The sequence below is a fragment of the Culicoides brevitarsis genome, chromosome 3 (genome assembly GCF_036172545.1).
Source record: "Culicoides brevitarsis isolate CSIRO-B50_1 chromosome 3, AGI_CSIRO_Cbre_v1, whole genome shotgun sequence".
Classification (NCBI taxonomy): Eukaryota; Metazoa; Arthropoda; class Insecta; order Diptera; family Ceratopogonidae; genus Culicoides; species Culicoides brevitarsis.
In genome coordinates this window covers 21,502,817-21,529,660 of record NC_087087.1, presented here as the reverse complement: position 1 = coordinate 21,529,660, position 26,844 = coordinate 21,502,817, and the positions used below count along the sequence as shown (strand labels likewise).

General features: G+C 29.9%; 1 protein-coding gene across 1 annotated transcript; it reads right to left on the bottom strand.

Annotated features, from left to right (window-relative positions):
- Window positions 1–695: 695 nt before the first annotated feature.
- LOC134835335 (collagen alpha-1(I) chain-like) lies at window positions 696–26,206 on the bottom strand. Its single transcript, XM_063850210.1, has 56 exons — window positions 26,194–26,206; window positions 25,898–26,080; window positions 24,280–24,338; window positions 24,179–24,224; window positions 23,622–23,656; window positions 22,822–22,858; window positions 22,690–22,749; window positions 21,725–21,760; window positions 21,616–21,660; window positions 21,524–21,552; window positions 21,401–21,467; window positions 21,273–21,334; window positions 21,163–21,208; window positions 21,034–21,087; window positions 20,521–20,610; window positions 20,440–20,465; window positions 19,725–19,776; window positions 19,594–19,665; window positions 19,494–19,529; window positions 19,385–19,429; window positions 19,063–19,107; window positions 18,946–19,008; window positions 17,954–17,992; window positions 17,815–17,868; window positions 17,728–17,754; window positions 17,609–17,662; window positions 17,517–17,551; window positions 17,431–17,449; window positions 17,325–17,368; window positions 16,833–16,851; window positions 16,671–16,768; window positions 16,393–16,440; window positions 16,290–16,338; window positions 15,742–15,795; window positions 15,311–15,685; window positions 15,163–15,215; window positions 14,994–15,003; window positions 14,690–14,734; window positions 14,559–14,621; window positions 14,462–14,497; window positions 14,199–14,243; window positions 13,657–13,683; window positions 12,946–12,972; window positions 12,868–12,886; window positions 12,762–12,802; window positions 12,657–12,704; window positions 2,165–2,242; window positions 2,061–2,105; window positions 1,923–1,958; window positions 1,810–1,863; window positions 1,720–1,746; window positions 1,629–1,654; window positions 1,436–1,568; window positions 929–1,361; window positions 788–863; window positions 696–746 (listed from the first exon to the last, which is right to left on the bottom strand). Exons 1-56 carry the CDS (start codon window positions 26,204–26,206, stop codon window positions 696–698), a joined length of 3,489 nt encoding a protein of 1,162 aa, XP_063706280.1.
- Window positions 26,207–26,844: the final 638 nt, after the last annotated feature.

Genomic DNA, 26,844 nt, shown 5'->3' with positions numbered 1-26,844 from the left:
GATAAGAAAAAAGAGGATATCAACCGGTTTTTCAAAGACTTTAACATTTTTATATTAATATTTCAGTAAATTCTTTTTGCCTAAAATGGCAAACTTCGATAAAACTTGTGGAAAATCGGAAAAATTAATTCGATAAATTCGCGATTAAATCATTTGTTAAAATAAATGTTTTCATTCTCGTGTTTTTTTCACCGCATTTTCAAAAAATAATGTTAAAACAAAAAGGATAAACATTTTTAGGTATACATACTTACACAAAGTGAAATAATTTTTAATATTTAGTGAAACAATATTTATAAATACTAAAAAAGAATATTTACACATTTTATTTATTGATAGAGTTTTGTAAATCGCACTTGTTTCTTAAAAATAATTAAATTTAAATGTTTTGATTAATTTATTTAACTATTATGCTATTATTTTAAAAAGGCAACGTTTATATAAAGCTCAGTGAATCACAATTATTTCGTTTTATTTCTTAATCTACTTATTCCTTATTGTTAGGTTCAAAGTTTATTTCAATATCATATTTTTATTTGTTTTTCTTAATGTTTTTCTTATTAATGCTACTTAATCGATCTTTTCATACAAAGCAAGGCGAACCGACACGGACGTTTATTTTTCCTTGATGAGTTAGCCAAATATCCGAAAATGGAAGTCTGTTAGTCCGATCCGTGCTGTATTTCAGGGTTAAGCTATGTGTGCCAGCCACAGTTTCCTTCAATTATGAAATTTATACATATTAGCTAAACAATTAGTTAAAATTAAATTGATTTAGATTAAATACCTCCGTAGATGACGAATACTGCAGTGGTCGATTATGTTTTAACTCTGCATCATTCCACAACATAATTGACAAATTCCTTCAAGAAAAATGTTTATTTAGTTTTTCAAATAAATATAAGATTTTGAAAGCAATTTAACCCACTTTTGTATGTTTCGAAGTTCTTCCTTACTAACATTCATATCAATAGTTATATTTTGTGTAACGGTAGATGACAAAAATTGAATGTGCTTTATTTGACTACTATCTGCTTTATATGTCAATGAATTTCCATTGATTTTTTCACTAAACCACGTTCCCGACGCCTTGACAATGTTAATGCTGTTAAACTCTGCCGGCTGAGCAATTAAACAAGTAGCTTGAGTTTCTCTATCACAGTAAACTTGGATAGCGTCTGTTGTGCTTAATCCGTTTGGATCGATCCAATATAGGCCAGACTTTAACTTGTTGTGAATAGAAAACAATGTAGCGCATGTTTGTGCGGGACTCTCTTTACTGCCATTCATCTTCAACTTAATTTGAGTGTGTAAAGAGTTTAAATTCTTCAAAATGTTATTGGAGTTATATAATTCTTCATCTAATGAGACATTATTCAAGTTTAGATAAATGTTAGTTAAATTTAATTAACATAATGTAAAAAAACCTATGTACCTCTAGGATACTGCTCTTCGCTAACATCATCTCCAGAAGGTCCTTTTTGATTATTCATTGATCCTCGTCCTAACATTGCCATTAAATTAGCAGCTCCATAGTCAAATCCATCTCCAGAAGGGCCTGGTGGTCCCTGAAAAAGTACCATGATCATTTAGAATTCATAGTGATTTAATTTTAGTGCACAACTCACCGGTGGACCCGGAGGACCTGGAGGGCCTAGAAAATATTAATATCGTTTATTTTTCCTTAGATTTTTATAAACATTAATGTATATTGCATACCTGGATGTCCCGGTCTTCCGTCATTTCCTTAAATTCCATGATTAATATAGAATGTAGTAAATATGTCTTCAACATGAAAATGATTTCTACCTGTATCTCCTTTAGGTCCTGCTGCTCCAGTCATTCCAACTAATCCTGGTTGTCCTGAAATCATATTTAGAAACTTATGAAATTTATCAGTGTTAAAAAAACATTCTTCTTACCCGTCAATCCGCGAGATCCTGGCTCACCAACCGGGCCTTTCCAGAAAAATATATTTTAATTAAAAATAAATAAATCACAAAGTACATTTCAGGACATTTTTTAATATTAATATATTAATATGCAGTTCAAGTAATTACCCGGAGGTCCAGCAGTTCCTCTTTCTCCTTTGTCACCAGGTTTTCCTATAATAACAAATTGTCTCTATTTTTTTAAAAATTGCAAACGATTTAAGAGTTATCACCTGGAACACCTGGCAATCCTTGCATTCCGAGAAGCCCTCTATGTCCTTTCATTCCCTTTGCTCCAGTGTCTCCAATATCTATAGATTTATGATCATGTAGTAAAATAATATGGTTACAAGCATGTGAAACAATAAACTTAATTAATGATAAATTATAAATAAATACAAACCGAGAAAAGGTGCAAACCAAATGCTTTTTCATATTAAATTGATATCAAAATGATATTTAATTAGTATTAATTAGATATGAAATATTTATTCTACATTAGAGATTAATATCAAATAGATATAAAATTCAAAAATTACATTAAAAAGAACCTTTAACACGTTGTTTCGTGTAAGTCATGATTGAGTGTGCCAAAATTCACATATATTTTGCTTGAACTGCTTTTCAAACCGTCAAAAGGAATTTTGAATATCTATTTTTTATCTATTTCATATTAATTTTGTATAATTTTTATATTCATTGAATATGGAAAAGTATTTTGTTTGCACTTTATATTTTATACTGAAGTGATGGACCTATTAAATGATTTTGTAGTTGCATTTTAAATATTACAATATTCTCATTATTTTTTGTAAACATTACATTTTGATTTTTACCAAATTTATATTGAATTCAACAAAAAATATTGCTTCTAACGGGTTGGGAGCCAAACTATGCGTTTCCGAGCATATGTTCCATAGAGAAAAATGATCTACTCGAGTCAGCGCACAATGTTAGCGAAAAAAAATTGACAAAAAAAATTTCACCCAAAATCCTCTTATTACCAAATTTATATTGAATTCAACAAAAAATATTGCTTCTAACGGGTTGGGAGCCAAACTATGCGTTTCCGAGCATATGTTCCATAGAGAAAAATGATCTACTCGAGTCAGCGCACAATGTTAGCGAAAAAAAATTGACAAAAAAAATTTCACCCAAAATCCTCTTATTACCAAATTTATATTGAATTCAACAAAAAATATTGCTTCTAACGGGTTGGGAGCCAAACTATGCGTTTCCGAGCATATGTTCCATAGAGAAAAATGATCTACTCGAGTCAGCGCACAATGTTAGCGAAAAAAAATTGACAAAAAAAATTTCACCCAAAATCCTGTTATTACCAAATTTATATTGAATTCAACAAAAAATATTGCTTCTAACGGGTTGGGAGCCAAACTATGCGTTTCCGAGCATATGTTCCATAGAGAAAAATGATCTACTCGAGTCAGCGCACAATGTTAGCGAAAAAAAATTGACAAAAAAAATTTCACCCAAAATCCTCTTATTACCAAATTTATATTGAATTCAACAAAAAATATTGCTTCTAACGGGTTGGGAGCCAAACTATGCGTTTCCGAGCATATGTTCCATAGAGAAAAATGATCTACTCGAGTCAGCGCACAATGTTAGCGAAAAAAAATTGACAAAAAAAATTTCACCCAAAATCCTCTTATTACCAAATTTATATTGAATTCAACAAAAAATATTGCTTCTAACGGGTTGGGAGCCAAACTATGCGTTTCCGAGCATATGTTCCATAGAGAAAAATGATCTACTCGAGTCAGCGCACAATGTTAGCGAAAAAAAATTGACAAAAAAAATTTCACCCAAAATCCTCTTATTACCAAATTTATTACCAAATTTATATTGAATTCAACAAAAAATATTGCTTCTAACGGGTTGGGAGCCAAACTATGCGTTTCCGAGCATATGTTCCATAGAGAAAAATGATCTACTCGAGTCAGCGCACAATGTTAGCGAAAAAAAATTGACAAAAAAAATTTCACCCAAAATCCTCTTATTACCAAATTTATATTGAATTCAACAAAAAATATTGCTTCTAACGGGTTGGGAGCCAAACTATGCGTTTCCGAGCATATGTTCCATAGAGAAAAATGATCTACTCGAGTCAGCGCACAATGTTAGCGAAAAAAAATTGACAAAAAAAATTTCACCCAAAATCCTCTTATTACCAAATTTATATTGAATTCAACAAAAAATATTGCTTCTAACGGGTTGGGAGCCAAACTATGCGTTTCCGAGCATATGTTCCATAGAGAAAAATGATCTACTCGAGTCAGCGCACAATGTTAGCGAAAAAAAATTGACAAAAAAAATTTCACCCAAAATCCTCTTATTACCAAATTTATTTATATTGAATTCAACAAAAAATATTGCTTCTAACGGGTTGGGAGCCAAACTATGCGTTTCCGAGCATATGTTCCATAGAGAAAAATGATCTACTCGAGTCAGCGCACAATGTTAGCGAAAAAAAATTGACAAAAAAAATTTCACCCAAAATCCTCTTATTACCAAATTTATATTGAATTCAACAAAAAATATTGCTTCTAACGGGTTGGGAGCCAAACTATGCGTTTCCGAGCATATGTTCCATAGAGAAAAATGATCTACTCGAGTCAGCGCACAATGTTAGCGAAAAAAAATTGACAAAAAAAATTTCACCCAAAATCCTCTTATTACCAAATTTATATTGAATTCAACAAAAAATATTGCTTCTAACGGGTTGGGAGCCAAACTATGCGTTTCCGAGCATATGTTCCATAGAGAAAAATGATCTACTCGAGTCAGCGCACAATGTTAGCGAAAAAAAATTGACAAAAAAAATTTCACCCAAAATCCTCTTATTACCAAATTTATATTGAATTCAACAAAAAATATTGCTTCTAACGGGTTGGGAGCCAAACTATGCGTTTCCGAGCATATGTTCCATAGAGAAAAATGATCTACTCGAGTCAGCGCACAATGTTAGCGAAAAAAAATTGACAAAAAAAATTTCACCCAAAATCCTCTTATTACCAAATTTATATTGAATTCAACAAAAAATATTGCTTCTAACGGGTTGGGAGCCAAACTATGCGTTTCCGAGCATATGTTCCATAGAGAAAAATGATCTACTCGAGTCAGCGCACAATGTTAGCGAAAAAAAATTGACAAAAAAAATTTCACCCAAAATCCTCTTATTACCAAATTTATATTGAATTCAACAAAAAATATTGCTTCTAACGGGTTGGGAGCCAAACTATGCGTTTCCGAGCATATGTTCCATAGAGAAAAATGATCTACTCGAGTCAGCGCACAATGTTAGCGAAAAAAAATTGACAAAAAAAATTTCACCCAAAATCCTCTTATTACCAAATTTATATTGAATTCAACAAAAAATATTGCTTCTAACGGGTTGGGAGCCAAACTATGCGTTTCCGAGCATATGTTCCATAGAGAAAAATGATCTACTCGAGTCAGCGCACAATGTTAGCGAAAAAAAATTGACAAAAAAAATTTCACCCAAAATCCTCTTATTACCAAATTTATATTGAATTCAACAAAAAATATTGCTTCTAACGGGTTGGGAGCCAAACTATGCGTTTCCGAGCATATGTTCCATAGAGAAAAATGATCTACTCGAGTCAGCGCACAATGTTAGCGAAAAAAAATTGACAAAAAAAATTTCACCCAAAATCCTCTTATTACCAAATTTATATTGAATTCAACAAAAAATATTGCTTCTAACGGGTTGGGAGCCAAACTATGCGTTTCCGAGCATATGTTCCATAGAGAAAAATGATCTACTCGAGTCAGCGCACAATGTTAGCGAAAAAAAATTGACAAAAAAAATTTCACCCAAAATCCTCTTATTACCAAATTTATATTGAATTCAACAAAAAATATTGCTTCTAACGGGTTGGGAGCCAAACTATGCGTTTCCGAGCATATGTTCCATAGAGAAAAATGATCTACTCGAGTCAGCGCACAATGTTAGCGAAAAAAAATTGACAAAAAAAATTTCACCCAAAATCCTCTTATTACCAAATTTATATTGAATTCAACAAAAAATATTGCTTCTAACGGGTTGGGAGCCAAACTATGCGTTTCCGAGCATATGTTCCATAGAGAAAAATGATCTACTCGAGTCAGCGCACAATGTTAGCGAAAAAAAATTGACAAAAAAAATTTCACCCAAAATCCTCTTATTACCAAATTTATATTGAATTCAACAAAAAATATTGCTTCTAACGGGTTGGGAGCCAAACTATGCGTTTCCGAGCATATGTTCCATAGAGAAAAATGATCTACTCGAGTCAGCGCACAATGTTAGCGAAAAAAAATTGACAAAAAAAATTTCACCCAAAATCCTCTTATTACCAAATTTATATTGAATTCAACAAAAAATATTGCTTCTAACGGGTTGGGAGCCAAACTATGCGTTTCCGAGCATATGTTCCATAGAGAAAAATGATCTACTCGAGTCAGCGCACAATGTTAGCGAAAAAAAATTGACAAAAAAAATTTCACCCAAAATCCTCTTATTACCAAATTTATATTGAATTCAACAAAAAATATTGCTTCTAACGGGTTGGGAGCCAAACTATGCGTTTCCGAGCATATGTTCCATAGAGAAAAATGATCTACTCGAGTCAGCGCACAATGTTAGCGAAAAAAAATTGACAAAAAAAATTTCACCCAAAATCCTCTTATTACCAAATTTATATTGAATTCAACAAAAAATATTGCTTCTAACGGGTTGGGAGCCAAACTATGCGTTTCCGAGCATATGTTCCATAGAGAAAAATGTTATTGACAAAAAAAATTTCACCCAAAATCCTCTTATTACCAAATTTATATTGAATTCAACAAAAAATATTGCTTCTAACGGGTTGGGAGCCAAACTATGCGTTTCCGAGCATATGTTCCATCGAGTCAGCGCACAATGTTAGCGAAAAAAAATTGACAAAAAAAATTTCACCCAAAATCCTCTTATTACCAAATTTATATTGAATTCAACAAAAAATATTGCTTCTAACGGGTTGGGAGCCAAACTATGCGTTTCCGAGCATATGTTCCATAGAGAAAAATGATCTACTCGAGTCAGCGCACAATGTTAGCGAAAAAAAATTGACAAAAAAAATTTCACCCAAAATCCTCTTATTACCAAATTTATATTGAATTCAACAAAAAATATTGCTTCTAACGGGTTGGGAGCCAAACTATGCGTTTCCGAGCATATGTTCCATAGAGAAAAATGATCTACTCGAGTCAGCGCACAATGTTAGCGAAAAAAAATTGACAAAAAAAATTTCACCCAAAATCCTCTTATTACCAAATTTATATTGAATTCAACAAAAAATATTGCTTCTAACGGGTTGGGAGCCAAACTATGCGTTTCCGAGCATATGTTCCATAGAGAAAAATGATCTACTCGAGTCAGCGCACAATGTTAGCGAAAAAAAATTGACAAAAAAAATTTCACCCAAAATCCTCTTATTACCAAATTTATATTGAATTCAACAAAAAATATTGCTTCTAACGGGTTGGGAGCCAAACTATGCGTTTCCGAGCATATGTTCCATAGAGAAAAATGATCTACTCGAGTCAGCGCACAATGTTAGCGAAAAAAAATTGACAAAAAAAATTTCACCCAAAATCCTCTTATTACCAAATTTATATTGAATTCAACAAAAAATATTGCTTCTAACGGGTTGGGAGCCAAACTATGCGTTTCCGAGCATATGTTCCATAGAGAAAAATGATCTACTCGAGTCAGCGCACAATGTTAGCGAAAAAAAATTGACAAAAAAAATTTCACCCAAAATCCTCTTATTACCAAATTTATATTGAATTCAACAAAAAATATTGCTTCTAACGGGTTGGGAGCCAAACTATGCGTTTCCGAGCATATGTTCCATAGAGAAAAATGATCTACTCGAGTCAGCGCACAATGTTAGCGAAAAAAAATTGACAAAAAAAATTTCACCCAAAATCCTCTTATTACCAAATTTATATTGAATTCAACAAAAAATATTGCTTCTAACGGGTTGGGAGCCAAACTATGCGTTTCCGAGCATATGTTCCATAGAGAAAAATGATCTACTCGAGTCAGCGCACAATGTTAGCGAAAAAAAATTGACAAAAAAAATTTCACCCAAAATCCTCTTATTACCAAATTTATATTGAATTCAACAAAAAATATTGCTTCTAACGGGTTGGGAGCCAAACTATGCGTTTCCGAGCATATGTTCCATAGAGAAAAATGATCTACTCGAGTCAGCGCACAATGTTAGCGAAAAAAAATTGACAAAAAAAATTTCACCCAAAATCCTCTTATTACCAAATTTATATTGAATTCAACAAAAAATATTGCTTCTAACGGGTTGGGAGCCAAACTATGCGTTTCCGAGCATATGTTCCATAGAGAAAAATGATCTACTCGAGTCAGCGCACAATGTTAGCGAAAAAAAATTGACAAAAAAAATTTCACCCAAAATCCTCTTATTACCAAATTTATATTGAATTCAACAAAAAATATTGCTTCTAACGGGTTGGGAGCCAAACTATGCGTTTCCGAGCATATGTTCCATAGAGAAAAATGATCTACTCGAGTCAGCGCACAATGTTAGCGAAAAAAAATTGACAAAAAAAATTTCACCCAAAATCCTCTTATTACCAAATTTATATTGAATTCAACAAAAAATATTGCTTCTAACGGGTTGGGAGCCAAACTATGCGTTTCCGAGCATATGTTCCATAGAGAAAAATGATCTACTCGAGTCAGCGCACAATGTTAGCGAAAAAAAATTGACAAAAAAAATTTCACCCAAAATCCTCTTATTACCAAATTTATATTGAATTCAACAAAAAATATTGCTTCTAACGGGTTGGGAGCCAAACTATGCGTTTCCGAGCATATGTTCCATAGAGAAAAATGATCTACTCGAGTCAGCGCACAATGTTAGCGAAAAAAAATTGACAAAAAAAATTTCACCCAAAATCCTCTTATTACCAAATTTATATTGAATTCAACAAAAAATATTGCTTCTAACGGGTTGGGAGCCAAACTATGCGTTTCCGAGCATATGTTCCATAGAGAAAAATGATCTACTCGAGTCAGCGCACAATGTTAGCGAAAAAAAATTGACAAAAAAAATTTCACCCAAAATCCTCTTATTACCAAATTTATATTGAATTCAACAAAAAATATTGCTTCTAACGGGTTGGGAGCCAAACTATGCGTTTCCGAGCATATGTTCCATAGAGAAAAATGATCTACTCGAGTCAGCGCACAATGTTAGCGAAAAAAAATTGACAAAAAAAATTTCACCCAAAATCCTCTTATTACCAAATTTATATTGAATTCAACAAAAAATATTGCTTCTAACGGGTTGGGAGCCAAACTATGCGTTTCCGAGCATATTTTCCATAGAGAAAAATGATCTACTCGAGTCAGCGCACAATGTTAGCGAAAAAAAATTGACAAAAAAAATTTCACCCAAAATCCTCTTATTACCAAATTTATATTGAATTCAACAAAAAATATTGCTTCTAACGGGTTGGGAGCCAAACTATGCGTTTCCGAGCATATGTTCCATAGAGAAAAATGATCTACTCGAGTCAGCGCACAATGTTAGCGAAAAAAAATTGACAAAAAAAATTTCACCCAAAATCCTCTTATTACCAAATTTATATTGAATTCAACAAAAAATATTGCTTCTAACGGGTTGGGAGCCAAACTATGCGTTTCCGAGCATATGTTCCATAGAGAAAAATGATCTACTCGAGTCAGCGCACAATGTTAGCGAAAAAAAATTGACAAAAAAAATTTCACCCAAAATCCTCTTATTATTACCAAATTTATATTGAATTCAACAAAAAATATTGCTTCTAACGGGTTGGGAGCCAAACTATGCGTTTCCGAGCATATGTTCCATAGAGAAAAATGATCTACTCGAGTCAGCGCACAATGTTAGCGAAAAAAAATTGACAAAAAAAATTTCACCCAAAATCCTCTTATTACCAAATTTATATTGAATTCAACAAAAAATATTGCTTCTAACGGGTTGGGAGCCAAACTATGCGTTTCCGAGCATATGTTCCATAGAGAAAAATGATCTACTCGAGTCAGCGCACAATGTTAGCGAAAAAAAATTGACAAAAAAAATTTCACCCAAAATCCTCTTATTACCAAATTTATATTGAATTCAACAAAAAATATTGCTTCTAACGGGTTGGGAGCCAAACTATGCGTTTCCGAGCATATGTTCCATAGAGAAAAATGATCTACTCGAGTCAGCGCACAATGTTAGCGAAAAAAAATTGACAAAAAAAATTTCACCCAAAATCCTCTTATTACCAAATTTATATTGAATTCAACAAAAAATATTGCTTCTAACGGGTTGGGAGCCAAACTATGCGTTTCCGAGCATATGTTCCATAGAGAAAAATGATCTACTCGAGTCAGCGCACAATGTTAGCGAAAAAAAATTGACAAAAAAAATTTCACCCAAAATCCTCTTATTACCAAATTTATATTGAATTCAACAAAAAATATTGCTTCTAACGGGTTGGGAGCCAAACTATGCGTTTCCGAGCATATGTTCCATAGAGAAAAATGATCTACTCGAGTCAGCGCACAATGTTAGCGAAAAAAAATTGACAAAAAAAATTTCACCCAAAATCCTCTTATTACCAAATTTATATTGAATTCAACAAAAAATATTGCTTCTAACGGGTTGGGAGCCAAACTATGCGTTTCCGAGCATATGTTCCATAGAGAAAAATGATCTACTCGAGTCAGCGCACAATGTTAGCGAAAAAAAATTGACAAAAAAAATTTCACCCAAAATCCTCTTATTACCAAATTTATATTGAATTCAACAAAAAATATTGCTTCTAACGGGTTGGGAGCCAAACTATGCGTTTCCGAGCATATGTTCCATAGAGAAAAATGATCTACTCGAGTCAGCGCACAATGTTAGCGAAAAAAAATTGACAAAAAAAATTTCACCCAAAATCCTCTTATTACCAAATTTATATTGAATTCAACAAAAAATATTGCTTCTAACGGGTTGGGAGCCAAACTATGCGTTTCCGAGCATATGTTCCATAGAGAAAAATGATCTACTCGAGTCAGCGCACAATGTTAGCGAAAAAAAACGCGCCGCCTTCGGCGGCACCCCCAATTTGATTGTGTTGCATAAGTTGGTTTTTTAGCACTAAAAATTTTTCATTAATCATAAGATTTTTTTATAGTTTTAAAAAACTACAAAACTTAGCACTATAAAGTATGAAATAAAAAAAAATATTAAAAAAAATATTTAAAAAAAAAATAATTTAAAAAAAATATATTAAAAAAAATATATTTAAAAAAAAATATAAAAAAAAATTTAAAAAAAAAATATTTAAAAAAAAAATATATCTAAAAAAAAAAATATAAAAAAAAATTTAAAAAAAAAATTAAAAAAAAATATTTAAAAAAAATATATTAAAAAAAAATAAATAAAAAAATAATATAAAAAAATGTATTTTATGAAGTTTTCAACTTCTAAAACAAATTTATATTGAAAAAAAATAAAAAAAAAACAAACTATAAAGTATGAAACAAGTAAAATCCGAGGAGAGTGAAAATAAACAAACTATAAAGCATGAAACAAGTTCCTTATGAGAGGGAGACATTCATATCATAAAAATTCTCGCTGAGCTTTTACCAAACTGACCAAAATGATATAAATTTTGGGCAATTGTGCTGAATCTGGAAACTTGGTTTTTATTAACCTCTTTTCCAATCAACATTAATAAGCTTTCGACGATTGTTTTAATTTTGTTATTGTATTTTACAAGCTTTAATTGAAAACTGTTGCCCAAAATTTATATCATTTTGGTCAGTTTGGTAAAAGCTCAGCGAGAATTTTTATGATATGAATGTCTCCCTCTCATAAGGAACTTGTTTCATGCTTTATAGTTTGTTTATTTTCACTCTCCTCGGATTTTACTTGTTTCATACTTTATAGTTTGTTTTTTTTTTTATTTTTTTTCAATATAAATTTGTTTTAGAAGTTGAAAACTTCATAAAATACATTTTTTTATATTATTTTTTTATTTATTTTTTTTTATATTTTTTTTAATATTTTTTTTAATATATTTTTTTTTATATTTTTTTAAATATTTTTTTTTTAAATATTTTTTTTTTAATATTTTTTTTTTTAATATATTTTTTTTTATATTTTTTTTTAAATATTTTTTTTAATATTTTTTTTTTTAATATATTTTTTTTAAATATTTTTTTTTAAATTTTTTTTTTATATTTTTTTTTATATTTTTTTTTTAAATATTTTTTTTAATATTTTTTTTTTTATTAAGAAATTAAATTCAAAAACGTAAAAAAATTTTTAACCCTTTATCAATCAAGATTTATGTTTCAAAAATGTAAATAATGGAAAACAAAAATATTTTTCTATTTGATGTTCTTATTGTTAAATAAAAATGATTATTTTTTCTTTATGCAAATACGTTTTGAAAGTTGAAAACTAAAAATCCAATTACATATATAGATTCTTGTTTATCTTTTTTTTGTCATCATTATTTGTCAATATCACTAATTCTTGGGAGTTGGACATATGTATGTATATTATTATTATTTTTTGCACTATGTTTTGGAATATATACATGTATTGCTAAAAAAAGATTATAATTATATTTATGTGAAATTTCACGTACCGCCTTTTTGTCCGGGCGATCCACTTTCTCCTGGTATCCCCCTGAGTCCTAAATGAAAAAAAAATTGAACGGGATTTTTTCTTACGCAAATATGTTCATATTTACCAGGCAAACCTCTTTCTCCAGGAGGACCCTGTTCTCCAATACTATTATTCAGTAGAAGTATTTCATTAATTTATTTTTGTCAGTTTTTGTGAAAATATACACATACCCAGGTACTCCAGGATTTCCTAAAAAACATTGTTTAAAGTAAGTGAATCAATTGTAAAATAAAAAACGACAAATTTACCTTGTTGGCCGACAGCACCAGGAGGACCTAATATCACAAAAAAATATTATAATAAAATAAATAAAACTTAATACTTTTGTCCAAAATTTAAAAAATGAAAATTTTTAACTTTTTTTCGTACATAATGCCTAAATTTAAACAATTATTGACCATTTATCAATGTTTTTGCTGTTTTGAGTTTTATTTTACGCTGATAGATTTAAGAACATTTTAATAATTTTGATTAAATTGAATAAAATAATTAATATTATAAAAAAATAATTGCCAATTTCCCTTGAAAAATAATTTCAGCAAGTTACAAAAAAATAGCCCAAAAAACGGTCATTTTTTGATAAAATTTTTAACTTTTTTTGCTTCACTTTTTAAATACTAAAATGGGGCACTGGACAAAACTATTGAGTTTTATTTGAAGCGGCCTTAAGTTTAAAAAACTTAAATCTAGTTATCGCGTAGATTAGTTGAAAAAGATTTTATTATTATTAATTATTATCATATTTAAATTATAATTACCCATTGGGCCTTGAGGACCGATAGAACCGGCGTCTCCTAATAATTACAAAATGAAAAATATGTAAAACAAATCTCTTGCAATCTATAAACAAAAGTGATAATTCACCTTTTATACCCTTTTCACCACTTTTTCCTTTCTCTCCTATGATGATAACACATTATAAAATCTAATATTTAACAATCTAGAAAGAATAATATTACCTGGAGATCCTCGAGAGCCAGGTTCTCCTGTTTAGTGCAAAAAATATATAGTTAGTGCTATTATAGTTAGTATACATAGTTATTATATAGTCAAACAAATATAATAATTACATTGGGTATAAAAAGTTTTCATGTATTGTAATTGAAAACCAAACAAATATGGTTTTGATTTCATAGACCCACAACAAAGTACTACTGTCAATAGAGTTTCTAAAATTTTGCATTTTTGTTTCAAAAATTAAGAGGGATGATTTTGATTAATTATTTTTACTAACAAATTTAAACATTTAAACGTAGAATTTGATAAAATTATGAAAATTTACACTATAAACCTTATTTTAACAAACATTTTGATATTCTAATATTTTTTTTTGTTCAAAATTGATCAAAAATATACAAAAAAATGTATACAGTTAGAACATCCTTAACCGCGTTACAATAAAATTTTATAAAATTTTTCCAATATTTTTCATGTTTTAAAGATGGTTTTTTATATCGTTCAAGGTCAAGGGAAAATTCCATACACAATTTTAGTTAATTACCAGCAGATCCTGTTTCTCCACGAGGTCCTATCGCTCCTGGTTTTCCTGTAAGGATATAAAACGTGACGTACAATAAAATAAAATTTCTAATTTCATGTCCTCTAACAGTTAATTAAATAATAAAATGATTTTATTTAATAATTTATTTAAATTAATAGTTAAATTAACAGTTAACAGAACTAACTCATACTCATGAAATTAAGTTCTTAGTTCATTAGTTTTATGAATACATATTCACAAGCAAAATTTGAAGTAAATATTACCTTGCTCTCCAGGTATTCCATCTTTTCCGGGATTACCTTTAAATTAATATGAAATTTATTATTTCATTTATTAAAATAACGAAAACTTTATAGAAACCTTGTGGACCTGCTACACCTCTTGCTCCCCTTGGGCCAATCGGTCCAGTAGAACCAGGAAGACCTATTTGTATATTCATAATCATTATTATCTATAAATAAAAATTACCAAAGCAATTGAATCGAACATACCTGGCATTCCTCTGTCACCTTTTTCGCCGTTGTTTCCTTTTTCACCTGTGTAAATTGCTTAATTACATAAAGAATTGAAAACAAAAGTTTTACTTTCCTTGAGGTCCAGTTAAACCGATTTCTCCTTGAGAGCCTGTAACAATTTATTAATTCCCTGAATTTTTTTATAATTTTTTTTATTCTACAAAATCTTATTACCTTTGAGTCCTTCAAGTCCAGGCAAACCTTATTAATATTAATATAGTTAGTTAATTCAGTTCCAAAATATACCGCAAAAATACAAAAAAAAAGTAAAAAAAACTACCTGGTTGTCCCTGAAAACAAAAATAGATAGTAAGTTAAAATTTTAAGTATAATAATAAGTAAAAGCATTCAAAAGAAAAAAAATACTGTTAACATTTTTAAGAGAAACAAATTTGTGTGTATCGTTAAATATTAACTTAGAACTTAGAGAAATGAAATGAAACTAATACCTGCACTCCTTGCTGTCCGACTTCTCCTTTCAAACCTCTAGGTCCGATCGGACCTAAAATTAGTAGAAAATGAAATTAAGTTCTTAGCTTAGTTGTTCTAAATGTTCTAAATGTGAGTATTTTAAAAATATTTATTATAGATTTTTACCAATCATTCCCTGTGGGCCCATGGGTCCCACATCTCCTGGTTTTCCAGGTCTGCCAGGAGGGCCTAATAAACCGGAATCTCCTCTAAGTCCTTGCTCTCCGCGATTTCCTTTTGATCCGGGAATTCCAGGCTCTCCTCTGGATCCTTTAAAGCCTTGTATACCTGGAAGTCCACCATCTCCTTTTGTTCCTTTTATGCCGCTTTCGCCTTTATCTCCTTTTGCTCCAACTGGTCCAACTTGACCGGGAATACCTTGAAGACCTTGTGGGCCACGTTCTCCTCGTTCACCACGAGCTCCAGGCTCTCCCTGAATTCCTATACCGTTTTCTCCTTTATCTCCGGGCTCTCCTCTTTCACCCGGAGCACCAGTCAAACCTATAGCAACATATATGCATACATGTATTAATGAAACCTTTAAAAAATGATTTTACCTCTTTCACCCCTTTCACCTGGAAGTCCTCTCTCACCAGTAGAACCAGGTGGACCTATATACAGAATTAGTTATTATATTTAAAGAGTTTTTTTTTTACCTCATCTAAGATTTATAGCCTTTTTTGGGCTGCAAAGTTATGGTAAATTTTTTAATTTAAGATTGTTGGAGAATTTTGTATTTACAAATAGGTAAATATACCTCCCTATATACATGTCGACCTGCATGCATGCAGCATATATGTCGACATGTATCCAGCATTAAAATCACATGTCGACATGTAAATTAATAAAAACAAAATATTTTAGAGAAAATTATTTTTTAAAAGAAAAAAAAAAAATGTCGACATATATCCTGCATGCATGCATATTTTTTTTTACATGCAGCATATGCCGAATACTACTTTATTCCCAATAATAAAATTAAAGAATTGTGGAATAGCTTGATTGAATGCTTAATACTTTTATATGTAAATGTATTTCATTTTCCGAAGATATTTTTTTAAATAATAACACAATTTTTAATTAAAAAACATGTTAAATTTATTACCTCGTTCTCCTGGATGTCCAACTGGACCTCGTAATCCAGGCAATCCAACCTAAAATTGTATTGATTTTAAACGAACATATGCTTATAATAATTCATATCTTACACCAGGCAATCCCGCATGTCCTTTTGATCCTGGAGGCCCCGGTGGTCCCTAAAAAATTAACGAATATCACTATATTATGGATGGAATAGACTGCGACTTATTTTTTAAGTTTATTTTGTTTAATAATTTTATTCAGCGGTTATTTTATTTCAGTTTTTGAGCAAAAAACTGTTATTGCAAAAAAGTTGCTTAAATTTGTAGTTCTTATACAAAATAGAAAACTTTTGCTAAATCTGATTTAAATTAACTAATAAAAATAAAATATTTTTAGTAATTACTTGTTGTCCGTCTTGTCCATTTAATCCAGCATCTCCTTTTAATCCAGGTGCGCCGGGATGTCCTTGTATTCCTGGAGAACCGGGTTGTCCACGTTCACCTTTACGATAAGTACACGAATCATTTGTTTATTGTTAGTTCAAAACATTATTAATTTATGCTACCTCTTTCTCCTTGAGGACCCTATAATTAACAAATGATAAATTTAAATGTAATACATATAAAATAATAATTATATTATTTATTGGCGTATTCTATTTTTTGGTTTCCTATTCTATTTCTTTCGTTTTTCGTATTCTATTATCTATAAAAATTTAAATTTTTTATATTTGTTTGGAATTTTTTAACGTTGATTCTTAACATTTATTTAAATTTAGTTAATATTATTTCCAAATCAAAGAAAATCTCCCACAGTAAAAATTTTTGAAATAAAATATTTTGGGCACGTGACCTAAAAAAAATTCTTCTACATTTCAATAGGAAACGTCTTATCAAAGCGAATTTTCTTTATATTTTGTATGATTTTATCATAAACAGTAGTTTTACAATTAAAAAATTCCATTTTAATTTAATTTTTACTCCCCTGAATTTTTTCGACAAAAATGGATATATATTAAATTTATTCGCCTACAAAATATATTTTTAAAAATGCTTACTTGAGTTCCTGGATTTCCTTGAGGTCCAGGAAGTCCATCCTTTCCTAAAACAGTAAATCAATGATAATGAAGTACATATCTATTGAGAAGATAATAATTAATTTACCATTAACACCAGGAAGTCCCTAAAAAATTAAAAACAATATTGGTGAGTTCTTGCATATTTTAAAATCAAAATTATTTTATTTTTACCTGGAAACCTCTACTTCCAGTCAAACCAGGTAAACCTATATATAAAAGAAATAATAAAATAAAATGCTGACATTAAAGGACATAATACAAACCTCGTTCTCCTGTAGCTCCTTTTGAGCCAGGTACTCCAGGAGGTCCAATGTTTCCTTTTTATAATTAAACATTTTAATTGATGATTGGCACAAAGGAGCAAAATTTACAAAATTTCTACCTTTTTGCCCAGCAGGTCCCGGCAAACCTAAATAAAAAAAGTTTTCATATACAGAGTTTTCAAATCATCAATATAAGGTATTTTTACCTTCGGGTCCTCTCTGTCCGTCTTTACCGTCTTTACCAGGCAATCCAGGAATTCCTTTAAATGATAAAGCGTGTTATGATCAACGTTTGTAAAATAAAAAAACCTAGAGTGTTTTTATGTAAATAAAAAATCAAGTTACCTTTATCCCCTCTTCCAGGAGGTCCCGGTGGTCCATGAACTATAAGTTAAAATTAGTTGGAATTATGTTACTATTTATTTTACATATGTTCCATTTAATTTGATTAAAACCTGTATCTCCTGGTTTTCCAGGCTCTCCTGGTAGTCCATCAAGGCCTCTCAAACCTCTAAAAGTCAAATTATGCTTATCATGTAAAACTTTATTTCAAATTGTAGTGAAAACCTTTCTCCTGGGTTTCCGGGTCGTCCTGAAAGTAGTTTGTATGTTTTTAATATCTAAGTATTCATTAGACTCAAATTTAGATCACAAAAACATGAAGTTTATACAATTTTCTTAAATCACAAATGTATTTACGAAGTTCAAATTTTTAAGAATTGCACAATAATAAAGAAATTTAACTAAAAAAATGTAAAAAACATTTATGAGAGAATATTTAAAAAGTGAATGATAATCAAATATAAGGGTTCTTCCAAAATGACAATCCAACATCATCCATTTTTTTTTTAGTTTTTTTTAGTTTCAAGTTTAAATTTTTTAAAGTTTTTTAGTTCAAGTATAAATTTTTGTAAAAAAAAAAGACAGTAAAAAAAGATGGATTTTTTTCAGAATTTTGTAAAATAATTTGGATCGATTTTTAGTTTTTAGACAACTTTTTAGATAAATTAAATTAGATAATTAAATTAAATTATTGAAACAAATAATTTTGTATTTAAAATTGAATTTTTGCAAAAAAAAAATTTATTTGAGTTTTTTACTGTTATTTTTTTTTTAATTTTTAACTCTTATAAATTTATTTTAAAATTAACAAGTATCAAAACGAATACATGAACAATAAAAAAATGTATGTACAGTTAAAAGTTGTTTTGAAATTTAACAGTTTATTTGTATGAAAATTGTTTTAAAATTTGTTTAGAAATCAACTTTTTGTTTTTGATAAAATATTTTTTTTTCGTGTTTTTGCGGTAATCTGTAAACAAAGAAAGAGTGAATACCTGGAGGTCCCCTCAGTCCCGCAGTTCCTTGAGGTCCAACATCACCAGTTGAACCCTTCAATCCTATGGATGAATAGAAATTAACTAAAGATAAAAAAAACTATGATTAAGTTAAACCTGGTACTCCCACTGGTCCTGGAGGTCCCATTTGTCCTTTGGAACCTTAAAAAAATGCATATACCTGTTAGTGTCATTTCAAAATATATTGCAAGTAATTTGTTTTCTGCTTTACCTACTTTTTATTGATATATATTATATTAAGTCAAGTTTAAAAAATTTACAAAGTTTAGCCGCTTTAAATGAGAATCAAAAATAAAGTCCAAAGATTTTGAAAATAAAATGGGGATTTTAAATGATTAAATTAAAGGATTTTTTTTAAAAGCGACACTTCCAAAGCGCACATATTTGCTTTATGGAAAAAACAGCCTTGAACACTTACCAGGTTGTCCATCGTTTCCTGGTAGTCCTGCTAGCCCTTGCAACCCTTTAATTGGATAATTGCATTTTGAATAATTTTTATTATCAGCGAAATACTAAAACAGTTATACCTCTTTCACCGGGAGGTCCACGTTCACCGGCAGATCCTAAAGCATGTAGGAAATTAAAGTACATATTTGCAATTTCATCTTCAAATAACTTAAAAATTACCGCGCATTCCCTTTTTCCCTCTTTTTCCTTCGGGCCCGGTTTGGCCAGGAACACCTCTAGGTCCAGGCAAACCTGAAAAATTATTTTTTTAAACAAAAACATCAAAAACAAAAATATATTATATATATTACCTATATCTCCTTTTATGGATTCTCCTTTTGAACCTTTGTCACCAGCGGGCCCCTAAAATATAAAAGATACATATATTTTTTGCGTAAGGAAATCTCGGGAGATATGATAAATCGCATAACTGCACTCTTTGACAAAATTTAGTTAAGAATGGAAAAATATGCTTAAAGACGTGTATTTTACGATACATTGAGAGATTTTCAAAAATTTTTAAAAAATATGAGTTCTATGTTTTTGTGTTGTTTATGCTCTGTTATTGCATAAAAAAGTTAATTTGAACCTAAAAAATTGGAAAAATCTTGAAACTGGGAGACTATTTTCTCATTTTTATATGAAATTTTGTGTAATTGTGCGATTTATCCTTTTTCTCAATAAAAAAATTTCCCAAAACTACCCCTTAGAGATAAGGTAAGAAAATTTTCTGCACAAAAATTGTTTTTAGTGGCCAATCATTTACTTTTGTGAAGTCAAAAAAGATAGTTTATAAATAAATTTTAACAACTCAAAAACCGTAAGAAACTTTAAATCGTTTTTTCTCTGTTGTGCGATTTATCCTTTTCGTCCGGGAAATAGATTCTGTTTGGTTGACTTTTTTAAAATTAGCAAAATTTCGAAATAATTATGTAGAACATATAACCTAAAACATTTTTAACAATTGTAACATCCTTAATTTCTTACTAATTTTTTATACTTATATGTTTTTCCTCAATTACTTACAGGAGGACCAACTGTCCCTTGCTCTCCTAAAATTTAAATGAATTAATAAAATAACGCTATTTGTTTTACAGTTAAACAAACCGTCATTTCCTTTGACTCCTGGTAATCCTCTGGGTCCTGGAAATCCAGGCGAACCTATAGGACCTGGAGCTCCATCTGCTCCTTTTTCTCCTGAAACAGATACACACATCATATACATATGCATAAAACAAGTTTAAAAAACGTAAATAAGTTTTGTGACAAAAAGTTCCAAATAAATTTGAAACGGCCTCAAATTGATAAAAATTAATGTTTGAAATGCCAATAAAATACAATAAATTAATAATCAAACAATACCAGAGTCTCCTTTTTGTCCTGGACTTCCAGCAGGGCTGTATAAAAAGGAAGAAAATTTTGTAATTAAAAGGTGAGTATTAACATTTGATTTTTTGTTTTTCATTTTTTGGATAAATATGAAATTTGGTAATATTGAACACTAGCTGGTTTATTTACCCTTCTACGCCTGGTAGTCCCCTTTCACCTTGAATACCTTGATTAATTAAACATTTGTCTATTATATTTTTTGTTTACGTAAAGAAATAACTAATCAGTTACCAGTGTCGCCAGTGGATCCTTTCAGTCCAGGATGCCCAATATCTCCTTTTGGACCTTTTTGAAATAAATTATACCTTAATACGTGTGCATTTCAACATAAAAGAAAGTATGCTTTTGCATTATAATAACCTTGAGCTCCTGGAAAACCTTGTACGCCTTGTTTTCCTTGTTGTCCCTTGTATTAAAAAAAAACAAACAAAATGATTGAAAATACGACTATCAAATTGTTTAACCCTAACCTGTGGCCCTATTTCTCCTCTTAAGCCGGGTTCCCCTCGTAAGCCAGGAGGTCCTTGCAGTCCTAAATTTTATTTTTCAAAAAACTGTATGAATAATAGTCCCGTGACTATTTGTTTTTAAAACCTACCATCTCTTCCTCTCTCGCCTCTTTCTCCTCTTAATCCTTGCCCAGGGGGTCCTGCAGGACCAACAGCCTAAGTGTAAACATGTTCATTAGAAAAAAGACGGGATATTAATATAATATACAAACCCCCTTTTCTCCAGGCGATCCAGTTTCACCTACAAGCATTGAACATTAGTTGGTTTATTCAATTGTGATAGTTTCTTATATTATAAAATCACCTTTCTCTCCAGTAAAACCTCTGTGTCCTTTAGGTCCTTTAATACCTATTTTTTGATAAAAACGTTAGTTGAATGTGTAAAAATTAAATATATATTCTCGAATTCTCACCAGGAAGGCCGGGAACACCGCGTGGACCTGGACTGCCTAAAATTGTATAAAATAAAAAACATAATTAAAATATCGTTTAACAATAATAATAATAATGCTTTCTTTATTGAGCTAATTTTTTCTTACATCAGTAATTGATAGTCGCATTGACATGTAGAGATATAACCCGGGAATTTTTCAGCTACTTTACTTATGCTTATGTTAAAAAATCTTTTAAATAAATCTTTATGAGAACTGTTTTCCAGGAAAAATATCGTTTAAGGCAATACACATATGCTTTTAATTGATAAAATGATAGACGAATGAAAATTTTTAAAATAATATTGTTGTTGTAATGAGGGATCTTTCTAGCTGTCAAAAGTTTTATTAAGTTTTTCCACATTTTTCAATCAAATAAAGTATTGTTATTATAATGTGTATCAGAGATGCATTGAGGCTTAAAACTGTATTTCGAGATATTCTCATACAATTTCCATAAGTAAAAAATAAAAAAAAAATAGGTTGTGGCGGGAAAACCGCAAAACTTATTTTTGAGGCTGCAACATACTACAATGAATACAGGGAATACAGGCTCAACACCCAAAAGTTTTCTGATGAAAAAACAAAATGATAACGCCTGATTTTCACTTAATTTTGCTTATTCACTAAATTATTTTATATTGGGTGCATTCAAGATTGCTCATCGATGGACATCAATGATTTTTTTCAAATATTTTTTTATCGAACGCGTTCAAGTTTGATAAAATGGATTGTTCGATTTATCGAAAAACATCATAAAAGTCAAAAATATTCATCAAAAAACATCATTATGATGGAAAAAATATTACAGAAAAAATAAACATGATGGACGTGATGAGCGATCTTGAGTGCACCCATTGATAGTTTTGAAATAAATTTATATTTTACTAAACATTTTTGACAGCACGACCTAGAAAGTTAAGCAAATCATTCAAATTAATGCTTACCAGGCTTTCCAGGTTCTCCTGGCTCTCCATCTTCACCTACTCCATCTTTCCCTGGAGGACCTTACCATTCATACATAAAATATAATGATTTTATAATAATTGATGAATGAAATTATACAAAATAAATATTACCAGGTAATCCGCGATTTCCTGGGGGTCCCGGAGGTCCCTTTGTAAAATAAAGTATTATATTTTATTAGATATTTTCAATTATAACAAGAATGAATTGCATTCGTTTATATAACGAATGACTTGACCGCATTGAAACGCATTGTGTTCAATTCCATGATTTTTTATGAATTTTTTGAGTATTCCCGACAATTTTCATCAAATTTCACTTTTCATGTTACTCGCGAGACTCCCCTGAACATTTTAAATTTTTCAAGATTTTCCGATTTTTCATGAATTTTCCAAGTTTTCCATTAATTTTCATCGACAACATTTTCCAACAAAGGAACACTAATTTAAATTTACAACGGATAATTTCCTTAAATATGCTGTCAAATCTGACTTTTGACGAGCACAATACCACTTTTTTTCAAAAAAAAAATGTAATGCGATAGAACAAAAACAACGACTGACTATACCGCGTTTCGATGATGCAGAGACAATCACAATTTCATACCCCTGATTTCACATTTTCATACTCTTCATTTCACAGTTTCGTACTCCTCATGACCCTTTTACAATTTGAAACACCTCACAACCCAAGGAACTGCCCACAGACCTTCAGGGTCCTCATATAACTAAGATTTACAAAAAAAATTAGGGCACACCGGAACACACTGACACACACACGAACTACAAGTCGAGCATTTTTCTTCGAAATGCGGTTAAAAATATATAATAATAACTAGATAAATAGAAACGAAAAATACATAATATACACGGATATGGAACTGTTTTAATACAATAATGAAAGAATAGCTTACTTGTGCTCCAGGCTCACCAGTTTCACCTCGTTTTCCTAAAGTTTTCAATCAAAATTAATTTTGAGAATGTACATTTAAGGAGCATATATATATGTTTCTTTAAAATTAAAATTCAAAACACTCGATATCAAATGTCATTTAAAAGCTTTTTTTAAACGTTTTTTTCTTTTTCGTATTATTTGGTAAGATTGCAGACATGCTAATTGAGGCAATTACAATTAATTTCAAGTCGGTTAATACCTATAGCAATTTTTGACATTACTTCTTTTTAATTAGCAAGTCTATCTACAAATAAGATTTAAAAAAACTAAAATTTGTAGTTTTTGTTAGAAACATAATTTAAATTTGTGTGATTCTATCTAACATTTGGAATTATTCCTAATTGATGTATCCCAAACAAATCCTCAAATATCATACTTTGATCATAAGCTTCTGAATTGATCTGCAAAAATTTACCAAATAACACAAAACAAACTAAAAAAGAATCGAGCCTATTGAATTTGCATGCTTTAAATATTAATTTTTTACATTTAGATTTTTTAGTTTTTAGAAAATACCTGGTAATCCTGGTAATCCGCTGGGACCAGGGGGACCTGGTGGTCCCTAAAATGATAAAATGATAAATTTATTCCCTTTAAACATGGTCAGTTTAACCTACCCTTTCTCCTGTTGGTCCAATTGAAGCTTCCATATATTGAAATGGCTCGGGATTCGGACCTTTGTAGTAAATGTTTTAGAAATATTCCGTATTATAATATTAACAAGTATTAATATATGATATTTGTATGTGAGAGCTTGAAATCTGATGAAACTCAAAAATAAATAATATCCAAATTACTTAAAAACAAAAAGGGGAGGGTGCAAAATAAGGTTTTGAAATAGGGTCAGGGTAACTTAAGGATTTTTTGACTTTGATAATTAATTTTTTGGTCTTTGATAAGAGAAATTTGAAAACCGATTTTTGTGATGAGTTAAGCATTCAAATGTTCATTATTTTCAGTTATAAAACTTGAGTTTATATTTACATTTCGTGAAAAAAAAAATGAATTTTTCGAAAATTGTCAGATTCTTGACTTACCGTGAAAAGGATGACTTACCGTGATTTTTAAAATACACTAAAAATTGCTTAAAATCTTTGTTTTGCACGTTTAAGTGCATGTTTTTGCAAAATATAAGAAGTAATTTCACACTTCCATAAAGACTTTTTATGACTTGTCAGGATTTTCATAGAAAAAATTAGCTTCAAAAATATGGTTGGTTTTGAAATACTAAATCGAAAAAATTAAAATTTTCGATTTTTTAGTTTTTATCGATTTGATGATCTTAGATGCCTGTAACATTGCAATAAAGCTTATTTAGCATGGTTAAACATGTGTGCAAAGTACAGTATATATATAATACAAAGTATATATAATATCCTTGAAGAAAATAAGTTTTTTGCAAATTTTAATATTTTGTGGTTAATTAGACTCAAGTCAGTCCTTCTAAACTAGTTTTTGATTATTCGATAAATTTATGCCATTTTGTATTAAAATTTCTACATTAAAACTTCTTATATTCAACAAAAATTGAAAATCACGAACAAAAATGCTGATCACGGTAAGTCATCCTACCCAGAAATTTGAGGTTGACTTACCGTGATTTAATTTGGCTTGAAAAAAACTATGTTTAAACAATAGTTTGACGATTTTAACCCACTAATTACCAAAAACTATGGGATTTTTTAGCCATATGATACAAAGATTTGCACAAAAATCATTAAAATTTAGGGTTTTTTGATATTTGAAAATTTCATGTCAAAATTTGTTATCTTCGACTTTTCAAAATAAAATGTATCAAATTTTTTTATTGTTCAAATAATTTTGCAAAACCAATAATTGTATCGTAATCAGAAAGGCTTAAAGTTCAATTTTTAATGAAAACATCACCAGGTTTGCAATAGGAAATTCGAGAAAATTTGAATCAAAGATAAAAAAAATCACGATAAGTAATGCCCTGACCCTACTTATGAATTTGAAGTTTAAATTTGCTTATTTAAAATTGATAAAAGAAAATTTCGAGTTAAAATAAAAATAAAAAATTTCATAAAAAAATAACTGTAATAATTTTTTGAAAAATAAGTTCAGTAAGTTTATAAAAAATATTTTGTTCTAGTCATACATAAAACATTAAAGCAATATTAAATTTTAGATGAAATTGATGAGTTGGCAGGTAAGTAATAATTTGTTTCATACACACATATGGGATCAATAAAAAATTTACACTAATTGATATACCTTTGTCTCCACTTTGTAAAATGTGTGGATACATATGGTGTGAATAAACATTAAGATCCGGAATAATTTCATGTGTTCTAGCTGGTTGCTCTGTTGAGCGCTCGCTTATTGGTTGGGGAGTTGTTGTCGTGGGTGGTGGTGTAGTTGTCGATGTTGTTGTCGTTAACGGTGTATCTTCTTTGCCTGGTTAAATTTTCAATTAAGTTAATCTTGCTTAGTAAAATCATGACATTGTAAAAGAATCGTTTTAAGAAGAATTCAAAAAATAAAAAGAAGATAGAAACTTAAAAATTTACAAATTTTGCACATTGTAATATTTTTAAATGGACGCAAATATTATAACACAAACCATTTGAATCAATATCTTCAGCACTCTCATTATTCGTTTCATCATAATATTCATCATAATCCGTTAACGGTTGTTGAGCTTGAATATTTTTTCGCCTGTCGGATCTTTTTATATGTTTAACTTCAGATGTGGCACAGTGAAATAGTATGTTTATTAGTAAAACTATTATAAAAATCTTTGATTTTCTTTTCATTTTGCTTGTTTTCAGGTACTTGGAAAATAAATATTTTAATTTTCCATTCAGGAAAATATTTTTAGATGCGGTCTTAACGCGTCATCGGCTTGTATAAGACTAATAAATATGTTAGAAAGAAAAATGGTTGTGCTGCCGAAATATTTTTTTTCTAAAGTGATAGTAGTACATAATGTTTGACCTATAACTTTTTCCATAACAAGTATGACTTCTTTCAAAATGTTATCAATTTTTTTTTTGTTCATTTACTCAAAACATTTAAAGTGTTTCCTAAAATATTTGATTATTTTGTGTTTATGTTCGTACAGTACATTAAAAGTAAATCAAAAACAAATATTGTTCAATTCTTACAACGTTAATTCAAATTAAAAATAAAAAATACTCTAATCATAGTTCTAAAAATAT

Bases quoted from the DNA above. Each gene is read 5' to 3' on its own strand.
- LOC134835335 (XM_063850210.1), bottom strand. The intron at 24,225-24,279 runs GTAGGTTAAACT...TTATCATTTTAG, and splicing joins TTGGACCAACAGGAGAAAGG to GGACCACCAGGTCCCCCTGG. The intron at 747-787 runs GTATTTAATCTA...CTAATTGTTTAG, and splicing joins AGTATTCGTCATCTACGGAG to CTAATATGTATAAATTTCAT.